Source organism: Halyomorpha halys, unplaced genomic scaffold, assembly GCF_000696795.3.
Source record: "Halyomorpha halys isolate HHAL.00 unplaced genomic scaffold, Hhal_1.1 Scaffold532.1, whole genome shotgun sequence".
NCBI classification, from domain to species: domain Eukaryota; kingdom Metazoa; phylum Arthropoda; class Insecta; order Hemiptera; family Pentatomidae; genus Halyomorpha; species Halyomorpha halys.
This window is the reverse complement of record NW_027104827.1, coordinates 33,019-49,805: the sequence shown is the minus strand read 5'-3', so window position 1 is coordinate 49,805 and position 16,787 is coordinate 33,019. Positions and strand designations below refer to the sequence as shown.

General features: G+C 28.9%; 2 protein-coding genes across 7 annotated transcripts in view; one reads left to right on the top strand and one right to left on the bottom strand.

Annotated features, from left to right (window-relative positions):
• The window catches only part of LOC106683973 (lysophosphatidylserine lipase ABHD12), an 83,524-nt gene that overhangs the window by 51,080 nt on the left and 15,657 nt on the right, over positions 1-16,787 (top strand). For 4 of the 6 annotated variants that reach the window (XM_067045566.1, XM_067045568.1, XM_014425755.3 and 1 more), the window contains one exon: positions 10,535-10,585. In XM_067045566.1, the coding sequence (XP_066901667.1) occupies positions 10,551-10,585 (35 nt within the window). In that variant the 5' untranslated portion in view covers positions 10,535-10,550. Of the gene's footprint in view, positions 1-10,273; positions 10,458-10,534; positions 10,586-10,997; positions 11,095-16,787 lie in introns of those variants that run through there. The other 2 variants (XM_067045562.1, XM_014425757.3) reach the window with 2 other exon arrangements.
• On the bottom strand, positions 7,952-10,271 carry Bulli (regulator of MON1-CCZ1 complex protein bulli). Its single transcript, XM_014425752.3, has one exon. The coding sequence runs from the start codon at positions 9,969-9,971 to the stop codon at positions 8,103-8,105; it is 1,869 nt and encodes a 622-aa protein (XP_014281238.1). The 5' UTR covers positions 9,972-10,271; the 3' UTR covers positions 7,952-8,102.

Below are 16,787 nucleotides of genomic sequence, written 5' to 3'. Positions count from 1 at the left end.
ATGACTAAAATTATATGAATCTAATTAAATAAAAATTTAATGTTCGGTTGTAAATGATCTCCAAAAGTTCTTAACCAATTTACACACTGTTTTTATTCCTAAATGTTCGATCCTGGATTTATTTAGTATAAAAAAAGGTATGAACAAAATTAACCTTTATTGGTATATACCACTCAGTTTCCTTCTGAAAAATAGGAAAACATATTTCTAATTCCAGTACATCACTTTATATTTACAAAAAATTATAAAAATCTAAGGAGGCTTCAAGTAAAGTAGACCAAGATTTTTTTTTTTTTTTTAGGGAAAAGCAAATCATATTCATTTTAAGCGTCTTCTGAAACATTAAAGAAATCAACAATTAAAAATTATGGAACATTATTTATTTGGAGGTTTTTTTTCTACCGCTGTTCTTTTTTCATGTAATCGTTTGAACTCCTCGGCACTTTATCTAACTTCTATGTTACTGACACAGTTGGATCGTACAATGTCTGTACTTTAGGCTCTTATTAATACCATTTAGGCCATCATCAAAGCATACAACAATTCGCTACAACAAAGTTCACATTATATAAACCATAAAATAATTCAACAACTTAAATCAACTATCTGATCATTACAATTTTCTATAATTTAAAATTGTAAAGACTATCTATTAACTCATTATTTAGTTTTCTTTATAAAAATCAAAATAATCATTATTCATGTCTAGTAATGTTAAAAGAACTAATTGTATATTTAAAATAAGGAGAAACCTTTTTAAACAAACATGATAATTACATTCCCTCCAATTAAGGTTATACTGATAATGTTGACAGCTTATGGATTAAATCCATAGTAAACATTTCTTACCTCAATTCATTACAAAGATAAAATTTCTATTACGTTCTTTATTTAAATATGGTGACAATACATTATTCATAAATTATAATTTAACAACATCCAGATGGTTTACTAATAATAATAATGGTAAACTAAGTATTATTTCTAATTCATTTATTATATCTATTTAGTGTGCATTTAAATTATTTGTATCATATCAGTCTTAAAATTAATTTTATTTTTAGTAATGTGTATAATGGTTTTTTCCTGTATTTTGTATAATTAACTAATCCTAATATTTGTGGGTTTTTTAAATTAAAATTGTGTTTTAATTTTATGCTCAGTTTAGCCAGTGTTTTAACGTTTTTGCAATTTCCTTTGTGTTGCTCAATTTTAGTTTTTAATTTTTTGGAGGTTTCTCCAATATGAACTCCTTCACAATTTTTACAATAAACTTATAAGGATCTTATAATTTGACCTTATAAGAACTAAATAGTTTCAAATACAGGCAATTTTTCAAATTTTTTTTTATCTCCGGTTCTAATTTGTTTAATTAGATCGGTTTTATATCATTCGTGTAGTTTACAGAGCCCTAAACCACTCTTAAGCTTCGCGCAGATTAATTGAGTCGCATTGAAGTTATTGTTATTTGTTCTTGTAAAGCAAATATATGCAAAAACAATTTTTTCTTAATGTGTTTACATGTATTAAACATTACAAAAGCTAAAAAATGCTTCCAGTAAAGTAGGCCACGCATATTTCATTAAGAAAAAACAAGGTAGATTCGTTTTTAGAAAAAATAAAATAAAATGCTCTTGTAAGACGAAAATTTTGAGTAATAAATAGTTTATGTGTTTGTTATTACGGAAATTCTATGTCCAAAAGCATGACAATTTATGTAATGTATATAATTTTTGGGGTCTTGAGGATCAGTCAATAATACAACTTTATTCGGGTGACGTTTCGCAACTTTATTGTTTGCATAATCGTGCCAATTCCCTATTAAAATGTTTTCTACATTGTGGTCCAACTCCAGGTTTATGCCAGAACTGAGTTATAATATTTCCTCATGTTGCTATTTCTAATAAAAGATAAATATCTTTATTCACTAGGCTTAAATTCATTGCACTAATAAGCCATATTAGAATATTGATGTTATTATCAGTTATCGATAATATAGTAATTGATTGTGAAGTTTCATTTACAACTGATGGAGTGAGTTTCATGACCTGGGTTATTTGATGGAATGATCCTACAGTATCCCCCCCCCCAATTCTTGATTTTAAGAAAAAAATTCACCTTTTGTTATTCGAGTGTGTAAACATTTCCAAACTTGGCAATGTAGCACCGAAAAATGCAATGGATTTTAAAACACTCTTGGCTTCCGCTTGCATCATGGCATGCACTAGAGGGTTTTCCTTCTTATGAAAGGTATGTTAGAGAGTTAGGTTTACAATGAAGCTCCTCCGTAAGGTGTTTTGACTGCAGGCAAACGCCGGCGTCCCCTTCTCAGGCGTTTTAAAGACATTAATTAGGAAGAAAGGAGGACTTGCAAGTGCAAGGGCCGTCATGAGAGGCGAGTGTTCTAATTGGAGGATTGATGGCGCCAGGGGAGACGGCTCACACAACTTGGAAATGGGATAAGTTGCGAATTAGTTGTTGCTGAGCTCGCATCCAGGGCACCTCCGCTAATATTCCTCTCCTACACCTGCCCTAAATGCCCTTCTCGATAACTTTCCTTAACAGCTGGATACCATCTTCAGTTACATCATCTTTCACTAGCCCCGGCTGCGAAATTTCAAACAGGCACACCCTTTGAAAATTGGCTACAGGAAATTTCATCCACGAAAAACCTAGATCAACCTACCTGGGAAGTAGACCTAAGGGCTGGTTCACACTTATTAAGTTTTTTGTAAGTAGACAACTATATTTTAATTTGATTTTAAGGGACATTGTTTAGTATGTATACATACGGTGTTTAGTCGATTCAACATAAACTATCAATTACGCAAGGAAGCCGTATATGTCCTGCTTAGGTTTATTATTAGTGATATTTTGTCGCTAATGCAATTTCGTTTCACGAGCTAAAACAATCGGTTAGTTTACATGCAATAAATTGTTAAGTAGGTAACTAAACTTGTGCAAACAAAGAATTAAGTAACAAGTTTCAAGATAAATTTTACCTCATCACTATTACCTATTGCCCACAACTGTGTGGCAGATTGTAATATCTATCAATAAATAAACTACTAAAAATAAACAAAAAAAAAATTTTAGCTTGCAAGTAAGCAAGTAGATTAAAATTTAGTTTATTTTTCGGTTAAGTTGGCGGGTGGAGGTTATTACTCGATACGTTTTCCCGGACACAATTTAAATAATTTGCATTAGTGTCAAGAAGCAGTTGGGTTCAACAGTGGGTTTATTTATTTTTTAAAATGTCGAAGTGGAAGGGATACTACATTTATGTTGGTCGAAGAATATTTAGAGAATGAATGTTAGTGAATGATAATAAGTACGAATTACATAACAAACAAACCAAAGAACGAGCGCTTGCCGATATAGTGTCAGCTAGATAATATGTAAATATCTAAAGAGATGACAAGAGTTTCCACATCTCTTATTTGTGGATATACACACATCCACGCACGTTATTATTGAAGCTACCTCTCTTGTATGGTATTCAAAGACAGGACTCAAACTAATTAACAACCTGTTGAAAAAATTCATAAACTACTTTTTAAAGTTTAAAAACAATATTTCATTTTAATCAGAGTTTAATAATAGTTATTATTAGTATTTTGAGCCATCAGATAAATCAAATATTAATAACTTTTCGTAGTTTTTTTTTTTATATCTTAGAATTTATTTCTCAAAAATTTTCCAGAAGCAGGCAGATACTAGCGAGGGCCATCGTTCCCCTGGAGTAACCTAAGCTAAATAAGAGAGGAGGGATGGAACTGCCATTTATTTAGAGGCAAATGTCCATAAAATCTTTAAAACTGTTAGGTTAATGGACAGAAATAATAGAACCCCTAGTTATCGTTCTAAGGGTTACTCAAGATTCAGCTAGATACGATCAATCCTATTGATGTGGTAACCTAACTTGGCATAAGGTTTGCAAGGTTATCATTGCGGGTCCTCAGATGCCCTATGACCATGACCATCGATAATGGTGTGGAATTTATTATCTTCAGGTTACGCATCACCCTCTTGGGACCTGAACCTCGCCAACCGAAAAAAAGAATAGATTGGCCTCAACCAAGAGGGCGGTTCTGTAGTGAATCACTAAAGCATACAATAGTGCATCACGAGATATTGAGGATCCTAGGCGGATAAAAATGAAGACAAAGATGAACTTCTAGTATGATGTGTACAATCTTACACAATTTAAATAAAATTGAATATCGTAATCCATGCTCGTGAAAGTCAATTTTTGAATATTTTCATAAACAAAGTTTCATAAATAAAATTTATAATAAGAAAGTGTCTACAATAGTGAAATTCTCTCTTAAAATCTATTTTTCCACTTAATTGCATACACTGCATTAAGAGAACATATTTAAACAAGGTGTTAGTAGCGAGGAACCGGACCGCGAAGTTAATAAAACAGGTTGGTCTCATTTACTTTTCCTGAGGTGGAAGTTTAGTTTTTATAGCGTTGAGCCCAAAAACACTGTTTGCTATCTAGACGTTCTTCACATGCAATGGTTCTGTGACCTTTACATAGTGACAGTTTCAATCAAATTTTAATTGTTATCTATCTGAATCAATTCCATCCCAAAACACTATAATTTGTGAGCTCAGAAGGATACAGAAAAGGGATTCCCCAGAATATCAAGGTCATCACCAAACAAAGAGGCTCAACAATTGCTTATAAATGAACCTCAGGTGATCAAGTTTTCATCATAAGAATTTCCATGAGAATAGTGTGGTGAATTCATTATGAAGACTTAAATTTCCACCATTACGAAATTGCAGACGTAAAGAATTCCAGGATTGGCAAAAAGTTTTTTTTTTAGAAATCATGTTAGAGATGATCAATAAAGATCATAGAATGAGCATGTTCAATTTGGACACTCATTAACACATTAACGATTTTATTAATAAACAAAATTTCAGTAAACAGACCCCACAAAAACCTCAATATCCGACATAATCAAAATAAGGTCACTCTTAAAGAGATATTATTTCTTACTTTTTTTTTTTTTTTTTTTTTTTTTTACACATTATACTTTCATGCTCTTTTTAATAAAATAATAATCAAATATCTCAAAAATTTATAGAGTAATTACATTTTGAAAATAATCAAATTTGGCCAACGAAACCTATATTTTTCCGAATTCACTGTTAATTCAATACATTTTTTGATTCATTTCCAATGTAATAAGGAAGGGCTGGGTATCTTATCTTTCGACATCCCACCTATCTTTAATCTGTTGAAATCGATACCTCAGCTGCCCACTATTGTAACCATTAAAATGCTTCTTCCATGAGCTTAGGTACTTTTTATTGGATAATATAAAAACAATACGAAAATAAAGAACTCCCAAGCACATAAAATGCATCTTCCCTACACAAGTTCAACTAAAAATTAAAATCAATTAAAGTAAAATATATATTCCAGTCAAATCAGGCTAAAGAAAAAACACAAAACCCAAACTTTTAAAAATAAAGAAGCTACCTCCCCCATACTGTTTAATACCTTAAGAGCATTTCGAAAAGTTCCACGGTTTTGAAGTTCCAGGTACGGAAGGGTGGGAGTGTACTTCATAAAAACCGCGTGTTCCATGAGTATTTTGCATATATCTGGAAAACCATTGGATTAAATGAAAAAATAGTTCTGTGTCAAACTAACGTACGTACTAACACTTGGAATAGCTGGTACAAGTTGGCCAGAATTTGCGATCACCCGTTGGATTTTGGGCACATATCTCAGGCGCTTGTGCTTCGTCCATACTTTTGTTTTCGGGTTGCATTATTTTAGAACTGCCAACAAATGCATATTTATGCTCTCTGTGTTTTTAAATATTTACAGAATTTCTTTAACTTTCGGATTCAATAATTAACTCTTGTTTGAGATTGTATATTTTAAAATTCTATCGATGGCTTGTAAATATATTGTTTCAAATCTTGTTAATTAACTTTAGCAGTTTATTTTTTATTTAACATGGCACAAATATACATTTATGAAGACATTATATGTCTATATAATTAAATTTAAAACTTTCTGATCAAAATTCTTGAACGAAAGTTGAATATAAAAGTTAAGTAGAATAACTTATTCAAGCTAATTACATGAATTATTATCTTGTGGTGATATAATTTTATTTTTTCTTAGGTAGATTTTATACCAATTATAGATGTGTTAAATGTTATACCAATTGTGGCTATAGTCAGGCATCCCATTGATAGCCATATTTGTCTCCTCCAAGACATGACTTATCTTAAGATATGACCAATCTAAGACCTCTCAGAAATTTAGTAAGATTTTACACACATAATGTAACAGAGATCCTAAACAGAAAGCTACAATAAAATTACTTATTACTTAACAATATTATTAATATTGTTTAATTAATTCTAATATAGTAGAAAAAGTTTAAGAACAGTTATAATTTATTTATTTAAATCAAGGTTTCAAAATTACATCACTATCTTCAAAAACAATTCATGAGTCTAAACTTGAATCAATTTCTATTCAGAAATATTCATTTGTTTATCCAATATTCATACATAATAAAAAGGTTATCAATAAAATTGCAGTATTGTAACCAAAGCATATCAGTAAAAATAAGTTAACACTAGATTTATAGAATTTATCAATTTTAGGGGTATCAAATTTTTATTCCAGACATCTCAGGTCAGAGTCCAATTATGAAATATATTTTTCAAAAATAAATTTAGTTCAAATCACACATCCAATTTTTTTTTTTAATTTTTGGCAATAGAATAAAAAAAAAAGAGAGAGATTGCCTATGAACCTGGTGTTATGTCATTGATCAAATAATACTTGATGTTTCCAATTCTTTAGGGGCATTACCAAAAAGATTGTATTTATGTAGATAGTATAGTTTGAGCCTAAGGTGACAAACTATACCATTGACTTAAGGAAAAGCAATATTAAATATATAATATTCCCAACAGCACAAATTAATGATATTAATATTCACTGGCTAAGTTAATAAGTAACTCAATATAAATTAACTAGAATGCCTAGAAAATAAAGGAAAGAATAGCATTAATAATTAGAGAATTATGCCATACTTAGTAAAGAAAAAATCTTCATTAAAAATATAAATCATTAAAATAAAAGAAATAATTGCAATACAAAATTTTAAAAATAAATTAGTTTTCATTACATGAGCGTACCCAGCGGGGACAGCTCTCCCCTAGAAGTGAAGAAAGGATTAATTTAACAAAAATTATATTTTGTTTTTAAGTAAATCGTAATTGTAATAACTAATAAAGCACTGCAAGGATAATATACAATTTCCTCAAAATTTTGGTTTCATTTACCTTTTCCATGCTGAAATATCCTTAATTGACTCCCCCCCCCACCTCAGTTTTGATCCTGAATACACCCTTGTTTCATTAAATATAAAGAAATTTGGATTACAAATGTTTTCTTCTCAACAGGTTTAACTTGATTTAATAAATTATTAATTTCTGGATTGACATGACCTGTCATAATTTAATATTCTTTATGCATCCCAATTGTTTTACACTACGATATAGATATCTGATAATAAGGAAGAGAAGTATGGGCATCAATACAACAATTATTACAACATGGATACTTATAATTATTTAAAAAAGGCCAAAAATATTGCATGGAACAAATATATGATTAAATGGTCAGGGAGAACATTTAAACAAGCTTAAATACGTACAAAGAATGTAATGATAAGATCAATAACAAAAGTTAGAAGAATTTTGAAGATGAGATGATATTTAAAAATCGACAATTAATGACATTTAATAACCGAAATACAAAGTAAAAAAGAATTAAGTGAACAAAGAATATTGAAGTACGCTGGGGTTTACATATTTCCATAATAAATTAATTAGTAACCAAAGAAATTCATAAATAAAATCAAAAGTTTGTGGGCTTGGATAAATAAGAACAAAGGAAAACAAATTATAATTTATTATATAAATATATTAACTATTACATATTTATAACACTTAAATATTCAGTAATTTTTTTTATAAAGAAAAATAAATTTCTTACAAATTACCAGTACAGAAGTTGACCTTATCTTGTAGATAAAAATAAACTATATTCAGTTTTCTTTGAAATGTGAGGAAACTGAATAAAATAACTTATCATTTCCAGTTTCTTTTGCAACTTCGAGAAATTTGGCAAACCGATTTCTATCATTTGTAGCACCATGTTTAGCTGCATAACGAATTGCAGGCATAACTTGCTGCTTAGACAGCAAAATTTCTATTATCTCTTCCCTAGCAGAGCCTAGCCTTTCCAGCATATCAACAGCCAATTGAGAAGCTCCATTATAAACATTTTCCAAAGATAGTAACAGGCAGGCTAATGGTTTTGAATCAGCAACAACGCGATATTGGAGTAATTGGTATAATTGATAAAACTTTCCTTGAATAACTAAGGAATTTATGAGAAGCTCATATAGAAAATGCTGGGCTGGTATTTGAAAATCAGTTAGTGATCTTATATATTCCAGCAATGACATTGTTAAAATTTTAGATTCTTTTCTCTCCACATTTTCTGAAACTTTCTCGGCAAGTTTGCAAAGAACAAATGAATAAATAAAATACTGATCAACAACAGTTCTGAATTCTACAACAGGATCTTCTTCTGGCCTCGTCATAGAAGATGGTAAACCCATTTGACTCTTCATATTTTCTTCAAGATAGCTTCTATAAACAAAATTGATTTGATCAAAGATGTCAGCCAATTCTTCCATTTTATTAAAACCATCTTCAAGTAATGTTTCTAACGTTTTAGCTATTACCATTTTTGAATTTGAACGTAATAGCAAAAATGCTATAAGCTCTCTCTTGTCTTCAATATATTTATAAAATCCCAATAAGTCAATTTCTATAAACCAAAGACATCCAGCTTTGGCATCCATAACAATATTAGGCTGAAACATTACCCAGTTAGGATTGTACAGCTCATAGGTATTTTTTGGGGATGAACTTACTACATTTTCTTGAAATGGTTTGATTGATTTAGGTTCTAAAACTGGATTATGGAATTTAACTGCTCCCTGAAATTCAGCATTAGTAATGTCAAATACGATAGAAGTTTTAGTTATCTGATTATGAACAATGATTAAATTATCAACAATATTCAATGCAAATCTTCCACTTTGATTTATTCTCAACACGTGAGTCCTCTTGATTGACGATAATTTTATTATAGTATAAACAATTACTTCTGCTTCTGCACTGTTGGTATGAACATTAAGAAAAAGTATTCTTGGCTGGTTGTAAACAACACCTAGAACAATATCTCGATCAGCAATAAATTTTTTAGTCTTTGAGACATATTCATCATCTATATCAAACTTCACAAGTTTCACAATTTGGTTTTGTTTAATTTGGAGAAGCTGCATTACATTATTAGCATTTGCTAAACTTACTAACAGCAAGTTAATAGGTGAATAATAATTGTACCAATTAACACTCAAATTAAGACTTTTTAAAGTAGTAAGAGTTCCTGATCGTACATCTACTTTGCATAATTTTACACTAACATTTGTGACAAGGACTATTTCAGTCTTTCCAGTCCATAAATAACCTAATAAATTGCAGCCCTTAAAGGTCTGCGTGAATTCCTTTGAAACTTTTCCATCTTCAAAAGTTAAAAAGTCTACAGCTGTCTGTGTACGTTGTAATGCAAGTATAGTTTGATCAAATGAAAACTTAATCGATACTATACGACCTTTTTCAATAATCTTAAAAGAACTGCAAAAGCTTTCAATAGGACTCATAACTTTCACATCCGTAACATCTCCTGAAGATATACTAAAAACTTGAGCATTTGCTTCATCGAAAAAAACACTAGTGAGCTGAGACTTACTTATTCCTTCAAAAGTAATTTTTTTATTGGCTAACTTCAAATAAAAATCGGAATCTGTTAAAACAAAGTCTTCAACTTTATCACAGGACATTTTAACCAAAGAAATATTAAGGGTAAATGTAAAATTTACACCTTTCCTTAAAATGTATAGTTCATATTACAATAACAATGTTTTCCTTATCCACTTAGTAACAAAGTAACCTTAAGCCGTTAAATAGATGCACTTCTGATTATAAATATAAGACAAATTATAACATTCTTACCACCTTAAAATATATGTTCGAACAACCGACAAAATAATAAGTTCATTTCAAGATAACATAGCAGCTGTAACACAATAATATTTACATGAATTGAACTATTATAACCTTCTATAACCTACTACTGTGTAGATGATTGCTGCTTATCGATGTGCATAAGATAAAAATTGATCGATTTCCTGATCTGATAAGGTTTTTAAATTCTATAACAGAAGGTTCTTTAGTTGCAGTTGTCATTTGCAAGTGTTATGTTCTCTGAGGGGTTCGTCTCTGATCTTAATTTACGTCCAATTTGTGTCCCTTAGTTTATTTTTCAAGTAATGTTTCTTTTAATTTAAATAATTAACTGTTATAATTCTATGCAAATATAATGTTTTTTTTTGTTTTTTTTAAGGTTGCTTGTAAACATTATGAAATTGATTTATAAAAGAAGATTCGTTAAGAGGTAATTATACTTTTTGGATTATTTATCTAATTCTTGCATTTAAACTTACTATTTCTCTAGATTCTGAATTAAACCAGTAAATTCATTTTGATCAGTTAGGTAATTTTTTTTTTTAATCTTTGATTATTTCTAATGGTACAGATTGTCTTCAATTAAAACATGGCATTATTTCATTATAAATGCTTCTCAGTTACTTTAAGAGAAAGCTCATTGAATTGGTCTCTTAGAGCCCGAATTTTTGTATGTAATTATGTGTTTTTGATATATTCTTTAGTTTTTCTCTCATGATTGACATTACAAATGACAAGAATAAGTAAATTACTGTTTCAGATAAATTTTCAGCTGTAAGATTAGTTCCATTGTTAAATTACTACTAAACAAATATATATAATTAAACTGCATGTTTCTTTAGTCAGTGACATTACTGCAATGGAAATCTCAACATATATCGCTCTTGCCATTTTCTTCCTTATTCCAACCAGTACTATTTCGCTGTGGTATAATGGCGTGTGAGTATAATTTAATTCCAAATCGCATGGCTTGACTCACTGTCAATTGTTGCTTTTGACCAAATAAAACACTCTGCTGTTAAAGGTATTTCGTCTGCAAATTTCATTGTGGATACACTTATATACTGTTTAATATATTTGTTTTTCTTTTAAATGGTACCTGTTCACACTTACTTAATACTTGGCTAAATATTGAAATTACCTTAATAAAGTCTTTCTAAGTATTATGATATGATGAATTTTACAAAAATATAAGTTAAGTCTCAGTTGAGCGATAATTTCAGCATCTGTATCAATCCAATGATGTGATAGATTCTTAGGAAGATTAAATGTTTTATCCATGCATCGGTGAAAAAAGTTCTTCCATAAATAGAACAAATAACCATGTATTTATTCTATCTATAACATTTATCCACTAATGTTTCAAAGTATTCCTCTATCCATGGACTTTTTCTCTATTTATATTTTAATTTAAAATCCACTGCATCATTCATAGACTTCCTATGTCTAATAGCAGCTTATAAATGAGGTAACAGATAATAGATTAAAGTATAAATAGAGTAATATACGCAATTTGTTCTTATTATAAAAGATTTTTTTCACTGATAGATAGATGTGTATCAATATTCTTTCTTTCCTAAGATATTTCACTGTTATAAAGCAAGCTATCAACAGATGCACAATGGTATAAGTGTAATACATTTTGTAAATAAAAATTGGCATCATTTTCATAACAAACCAGAAAATACTCTTATATTGATCAGTGGCATTTCACTTTATTTTATTTATTTATTCTAGGCTCAATAAAATAGTATAATTCTTCTATTTGAGTTTTTTTGACCGCCTCTGGACTATATTCCTTTCACTTTATTTTAACTGTTTGAAATATGACAGAGCCACAGTTTTCTCCTTAATATTCTATTTGTCAACAAATAACCCAAAATCTTTCTTTTATGTTGTTTCTTGTTCATCTTAAGTATAATTTTATCTCTTTTTATCTTTGTTTAAAAATATTTTATATTATTTAATTTATATTTATATTGTCAGAAAATTGGTTTGCTACTGTACTAACTTATTAATTTTATTATTTACTATAAATGAAGACCTCTTGGGGAAAACAAGGTAACTTTTTTTTTAACAAGTAACAATGGTTTCTGGTACATATCTGGTTGGCGGACATATTAGTAAAGTTAATCTGAAGAAAAAGAAAAATATGCTTTCCACATTCTAAATTACACAAGTTTTTTACTTGCCTCCTATAAAGAATACATCAAGATTCCAAGTTAAACTTTGTTCTCTAGAATATTTAGAAAAATATACTCGTTTTTCCTTTGTGCTCTTCAAATGTGAATTGTTTATTGCTTATGGGGGTGATAGTCTTTTACACCTTTTACATCACCATGAAATAATATTTGTTAATGCATTGTATTAACTGTTTTTGTAATTTTTCAATATTGTTAAAAAAATAATATGTGGATTACATTTATAATGTATAAATGTTTATTTGTGGTTGTTGAATTGTGTCAATCTGCTTTTTATTTCTAATCTGAATTTGATATTTTCGATAGTTATACAATATTTTTTAAAAAACATTTTTATGATTACTATACAAATAATTGAGAACTTTCACTGGGAAAAGACAGTAAGTCAAAAAATATCTTAATTTTCATCTATCCGTGAAAAAGACCAAAATCTTATTATTATACTCCCAAAGTGTGCAAAAAACAGTAGAGAAGGACTATTACAAAATTTAATGTTTTTTATTATATTTAATAAAATAAAATCTTATTTTATGCATTGTTTATTTTTAACTGTATGCCTTTCTTGTAAAATGATTTTTGGTGACTTAAGTCTTTCCCATGTTAGTGTCTCTTTACAATTTTTGGATAACTTTAAGGAAATCCATACTCTTCAGTATTACATGGAATACACATTTGTTAAAAAAGATTTTTAAATAAAAGAATATTGTTCCATAGTTAATTATTCCATTGGATAAGTAAATATGTTCAGTATTAGTTTCAGATTTACTAAGATTTTCATCAGAAATAATTTTCGTATTAGAGATTTAGTCTTTTTATTTTATCTTTTTATTCTAATTTGAAGAGTAACTTCTCTATATCTATTTTTAATTCAATCATTATTGAATTTACTTTTTCAGGCTATTTATTTGTTGAAATGTTTTATCTGACATCTGATGTATGTTTGGCACTATAATATAACTGACCTGACTGGTAATTTAAACAAAACTGGAATCACTAAATATCTTATTCAGAAGCTGACTTTGCATCCAATTCATTAACATGAAATGATCATATTAACTATGGCCTGATTTTCATTAATTTTAAAAATATTTCAAATTTTTGTTATTTTTCTTTAAATAGAAAATGATTACTGATTAAACAAATATATTCTATTTATCCTATAAAGTTTAACCATGTTGTTTAGTTATTTTACTATCCTGTTAGATAGTTAATATTGACTAAATTAAATCGATATTTAATCTATTGACTAGAGTCAATATGGATCGATTAAATCGAATTGAAATGAAACAATTCTATCAAATCAGAATGAATCAATTAATTACACAAAAACTTTTCATTTAGGTGCAATTGGTGATACTAATAAAATTTTTAAATAAAATAAAAATTACATCTGACTATAGTTTTTATTTTTGAAAAATAATTTGGTTATGTAAAACTTTCCAAATCATAAGACTAGTTAAAATTAATTCTAAATAAAAATCATATCATTTACTTTTTAAAAATATTTGTCATGCCTTTTTTTAAGTAGATTTCAGAAACAATTTAATGTAAAAAAAGAACATTCCATTTTTAAAAAAGAAAAAGAAATCAAATAACATAGTAACTTAAATCTGAACGATCACATTATACAATATAAACAAAAGAGTCATAATACTTAACTATAACATATTCCTTTATATCTTTTCTAGACTTCTGCCTCAAAATTGAATCACCTCTTGATTTTTCTTTCATGTTCAAAGGAATCACTTTCACTTTACAATGGAAGCTTATTTTATTTATTTATTTTTATCAATGCATCTACCTATAAAGAGTCATTAGCATGCTATACAGGTTTTTTTTTTTTTAATTTTATTTAATGTCACTTAATTTTAATGTTATTGTTATTGTTTATTTGTAATAAACAAGTTCATGTCGATTAAAAAAACACACTTCTTTGAACTATAAACTTTATACAAATGTATTCCACATGGTCTCCTCTAATTTCTTATGAGAAATCTTAAAACATTAAACATAGGAATGACCTGATCAAAAGCATGAAGAAACTCCTCTATTTCCTGGTCTGGACCAATATCAATGCTACATGTGTCTATTTAGTTAGCAATTGATTTTTTTTTTTTTAAACTAATTTCACTAATGGGGTATAAGATCATGTTCAAAATAAATCATAATGAACTATTTGATTTTTAATAAATTTTAGTTTTTATCATATGTATTAATATTTATCCATTCAATACAAATGCTATAGGCATTTGTAGCCATCATATACACTTAAGTCAGCTCTTTTTTTATTAGATCTATTTAATTGTGATCTTGAGAAATTCAAGTTCATTAAAATCAATTATCATAAATATAATTTCACATTTCAAAATATCAAAATTATGTCAAAATGGTAAATAATAAATGTAATTTACTTATATAATCTATTAAAATACAAATAAATACTTATAATGATTAAATTAATAAAGAAATTATCTATAAATTGTAGATTATTACTAACTTAAAATACAACTGTATCTTTGCTAATACAGGTCCGAGTTGTAGAAAATTTAATTGTCTTACAAATACCATTTTTTCAAAATTTTAAACAAATTTCATTTAAAATCATTAGAGCTGTTTTAGTGTTACAGTCTTGTGAAAAACACATTTTTCAGCTATTTCGCTCAGGATGCCTGATTTGGTAAATGGCATCAGGGATTCAAATCCTACAAAACAAAAAATGCACAGTGCCTTCTGAGACTGGACCAGTCTACTTCTCTCAACTCTAGCCTTTTAAATAAATGTAATATATATAAACAAAAGTCCAGGGCGGAATGGGTTGGTCCAGTATCAGTGGGCATAGTGCATTAGAATCCTAGCCAAGTAAAACTACTTGACCCATATTTTTTTAGTAATTTTGGAATAAAACTGATACATGTTCAGTACAAGGTATTAACTTGTATGACCATCAACTTTATCCCATGCAAGGTAACAGTAATTTATTTTATCAAAACAGAAGAAACACAGTTTTTTAGTTTTGGAGTTTGAGTATCATTATTTTTTAAGATATATGTCCTTTGACATTAGTGGGAGTAAAACAAAAGCTTTGTCCTGGGGCTTAACTTTTTTTTTCTCAAAATAGCTTACCTTTTACTTTGAACGAATCATGAAGTATTGTGTCATTATTCAGAAGCATGATATCATTTATAAGGATGGGGTCTTTGAGTGAGTACCTCACTGTCTCCCAGACCTAAGTTCGAGTCTGGCTGTAGCATGTAGTTATTTATTCTGTTACATTAGCCTTAGATTGACCTTGCGGTTAGTAGACTGTGGCACACCCAGTCTCTAAAAAGTGTGTTCTCTTTAATTGGGAAAGAACATGGCAGTTGAGTGTGATTCTGACCAAATCCACTCCCTGTTCAACCGTTTAGTTAGAAATAGTAATATCAAAATGTACTGAACTCCTAACCCTTCATGGATTGTATGGGTGCAAGTTTTTATCATAAATTGCTTGATTTTAATTAATTAATTAGCTCATGGCTAGGCACAGTCTGCTATTGTATTATATATTATAATTAGGTTAAATTTTCAGTATGTAGTAATCAACAGATCTATATGTTTTAGAACTTTACTTGTTCGTGGAAAACTGTTCAATTTTGGTTTATTAATTTTTTGATAAATTCATAATTTATAAATCTCCTAGATTCTAGATGCTCATCGATAGGATAACAACAATTTCAAGTTTCATTGATAACAATGTAAATCATGCATAATCTTCTAAGACATTAATATCCTGGACCTACTAGCAGAGTTGGGGAAGAATTAGCTATAATTGAAACTAATAGCTAAAATTTTCATGGTTACAATATTTATTTATCAATAGTTCATTCGTAAATGCGGGTTATATCCATGACAATTTTAGCTATTAGTTTCAACTTTAGCTAATTTTTGCTCACCTACTAGTATCTGGCATATAACCAAAACTAAAATATGACTCTACTTAACTTCCTGTAGAGAAAATATAATAATTAGCTACAATAATTTTCTGAAACCTCTTTTAATTTGTGTTTAGAGATACTTTTGAATTCAAATCATTGATTTTTAAAAAAGGTATTATTGTTATTTTTACCACTGCTCTCCAATCTGGTGTCATATCTCATCTTCCTCCAACTATTGCAGTCTCTTGCCGTCAACGTCAGCAGCAAGACTATTCACCCATTTTAGCTTACGATGTCTTTTACTGTTGATATCATGGAGTTGCTCTACCAACAGCTTTCTTGGTATATCCTTGCTTACTATTCGGACTACATGTCTTGCCAACCTTATCCTTTCGTTTTCATCAAAAGGGCTATATCAGGCTCCTTAGTGCACAGTTCTATGTTTCCTCATCTTTGTTGCTCTCCTCCAAGCAGAACTCAATTATAGCATTATAGATATGTTTGAGGATTCTCCTTT